The sequence below is a fragment of the Lipotes vexillifer genome, unplaced genomic scaffold, assembly GCF_000442215.2.
Source record: "Lipotes vexillifer unplaced genomic scaffold, Lipotes_vexillifer_v1.1 scaffold899, whole genome shotgun sequence".
NCBI lineage: Eukaryota > Metazoa > Chordata > Mammalia > Artiodactyla > Lipotidae > Lipotes > Lipotes vexillifer.
Window position 1 is genome coordinate 610,327 of NW_006784311.1, and position 3,077 is coordinate 613,403.

The window sequence follows — 3,077 nt, forward strand, 5'->3', positions numbered from 1 at the left end:
AGTGCGGGGCCCGCAGCGAGGTGCTCCCCTCTGCCCCGCCTGGCACCGAGGCTGTGCTGAGCCTCGGTCGCCTCACCCCGCGCTCTGTGGAGCTCCCATCTGGTCCGCGCTGAGGACAACCTCTGCCCGTCTAACCCTGGGTACAGCACCACCCTAGCGATAGCAGCCCACCCCAACAGTGCAACTGTCACAGTTGGTGCAACAGAAGCTCTGCTGCCCCCCCCCCCCCCCCGGGGGCCCTGGCCCGTGTGCAGGAAGGGCAGACAAGGAGTCACTCGGGCAACGCCCACTGAGCGCCAGACGGGAGGAGCCACCCCTCGGTTGACGCCGGGCTCTCCTGTGGATCTGACATCCCGGGGACTCTCCGGGGTCTGTGAGCGCTCAGTGGCAGGTGCTCGGCCCTGGCCAACCGTCCGAGGAGGGTGGCGGCTGGCGACCTGCCAGGCCTTGGACCCAGTCCCCACTCCGCTGGTTGGGGAGAAGGAAGGTGACCTGGTCTCCACACAGGGAACCGGCAACACGTGTCCAGGGAGCCCCTTGGCCTGCGGCCTGCGCTCTGGCCGCCATCATGGGATCTTCTGTGGGCAACCTGGTCCTAGTGCAGCTCAGTGCCAAGGCCACAGCCCACAGAACTTGGAGACACGGGAGCCAATGGGGAAGCAGAATCCCGCTCACCAACAAGAGGCTCCCTGAGGGTTCTGGTGAGCCCTGTGGGGCCCAACTTCCCACCTCAGGCAGCCTCCTGTGGGAGCCCCAGACAGAGCAAGACAGCAGATGGTTATTTCAAAAAAAGTCTTTTAATTGTTCAAAATAGCACAAAACGACATCGCACTATGGTAATATTGAGTCACGGGGGTTACTCTACAATAGATGAACGAGCTTACTGTTTCCAGAAACAAGAGATCAACGGGTGCTCGGGAACAGGGATGGGGGGAAACAACGGGGACCAGGCGGTGGGCTCCAAGGTGACTAAACATGACGGTTTCCACAGCGAAATATACTATAATACAACAAATCAGAGGCCCCAGAGGGCGTGGGCCAGGGCCGGGGGTTTGCAGAGGCTGGGGTGTCCCCGGCCACAGCTGTGTCTCCAGGGCAGAGAAAGGGGTTTTGAAGAGACCAGCTGGTCGTTTCAAATCCTTCTGTGCGACCCGCCTGCAAGTCTCACTCGTTGCCTAAAGCTTGGGCGTGGGGCAGCAAGCTGTCACTAGCCATTCCAAGCAGAGCCCCAAGCCCACCAAGCCTGGCCCTAGGAGGACGGGCCCAGCTTGGGGACTGCACTGTAAATTCACAGAATCAGTGGCACCACACAACTTGCCCTCCCAGGCCGCCTCTGAGGCCAAGCTCCCCTCCATCATGCACCAGCTTTGCCGAGAGGGCGGCTGCAGGAAGCGGCAGTTGTGGGTGTTGGATGCTCTAAGCGGTCATGCCGGGGAGCGAGCCTGGGGGTTGTGGAGAGTGCTGTGGACCCAGGACTGGCTGTCAGGCCGCGGCCCCCATCTCCACACCATCCTCCTCAGCAACCTGACTGACCTCGGGCTCTAGCGGACTCTCAAGCTCAAGCCTCTAGGTGTGGAGCAACTGCCCGTGGGGAGTGAGGTTTGACGGCTCACCCTCCTTTGTCCCAGAGGCCTGGGGACAGGCAGAGGGGCAGAGGACAGGGGCCAGAAAGAGAAAACCGGGCTGGGCAGCAAACACCAGGCCCACAGGGGAGATTCCATGCCTCTCCTACCCTGGCTGCCCCAGCTTCTCCTCCAGAAAGATCCCTGCCAAGGCTTAGCCAAGGAGAAAAAGAGTTTAAAAAAAAGGGGGGGGGGGAGATACACATTCTGTACACAGCTAACAACAACAACAACAAAAAAAAGGGACAAAACCCCACACGCTAAGGCTAAAATTACAATAAAAATGTTAACTCCGTCAACTTCAACTTAAAAAAAATACAACAAATGCAGCAGTTGGTGAAGTGGCCCCTAGCCCCAACCCCCGAGAGGCTGAAGCCAGGCTCCGTGGGCGGCTACTCTACGCCCCAATTGGGAGTCGGGAGGTTTTCACAGAACACTGCTCAGGCCACCACGGGGTTCCTTCTCCACCTCTTTCTTTTTCTTTCTTCTCTTTTTTTCAAATGGGAAAGAAGAGGGGAGGGAGAAAGAGGTGGGTGTACGAAGGCCTCTGAGAAAATGTGTCAGCTTCCCATGGGAGTGCCAGGCAGGGCGGGGTGGGAGAAGTGGAAGGGCGGGCGGGTGTCGGGAAACACTAATGGAAGAAAATGCAACAGAACCAGACAAGACACCCAGTTCAGGGTGCGGAGGCAGGGGAAGGGGCCCAGGGGGGCACCTCTCCTCGGCCTCCACGCCCACCCCCCCACTCCCGGGGCCTTGGTCCCCTGGCAGGCGCTGGGCGGGGAGAGGAAGGGGGGCTCTTCCACATCTGCCTTCTGCTTCCTCCCCACAGCGATGGTAAAATGTGCTTTCTCGAGATTATTTTTAAAACAGAGGGAGAGAGAGAGGGAGAGAGAACGGGGCAGCCGGTGTGAGCGCCGGGTGGGCGGGGCGGGCAGGCCCGGGCGGGCAGCGGTCCTGAAGCAGAGGGGGGTCTGGAGAAGCAGCCAGGCGCAGGGCAGCTGCCTCTCACTGACTGTCTGCCTTCGATTTCTTTGGAGCGGATTTCCTTGGGAGACAGGAGGCAAAGGCAAAGCAAAAAGCGTCAGCTGGGTCCCCACGGCGAAGCGAGCGGGACTCATCCGGGGCTCTGGCTGGGCCCTAGCGGGGCATCGTGCCCGGTTAAGCAGCCCCCCTCGCTCAAGGAGAAGGCGGGCCCTACTGTCCCCACCGCTCCTTCCTCCCGGGATCCGCCCACCCCTGGCCTCAGAAGGCTCTTGAAAGGCACTCCCCGCTTACATTTCTGGAGAGGACATGGGCCGCTTGCTGGCCGGCTTGGCGCCAGAGCTGTCTTTACTGGTTTCTGAAAGGAAAGAGGCCAAGAGTGCGCGAGCAGCTCAGCAACGGGGGTGAGACGACTCCGGTGGTGCAGCTGAGGGGACGAGAGCGGGGACGACGCCCGTGGCCCCCCCCCCCCAC

The 3,077-nt window shown here is 60.8% G+C and overlaps 1 protein-coding gene across 1 annotated transcript in view; it reads right to left on the reverse strand.

Annotated features, from left to right (window-relative positions):
• Positions 1-2,627: 2,627 nt before the first annotated feature.
• Positions 2,628-3,077, reverse strand: part of HCFC1 (host cell factor C1) — a 22,334-nt gene continuing 21,884 nt past the window's right edge. Inside the window, exons 27-28 of the mRNA XM_007456670.1 lie at positions 2,898-2,961; positions 2,628-2,667 (exon numbers count right to left, since the gene is read on the reverse strand). Coding sequence (XP_007456732.1) covers positions 2,628-2,667; positions 2,898-2,961 — 104 coding nt within the window. The remainder of the gene's footprint in view (positions 2,668-2,897; positions 2,962-3,077) is intronic.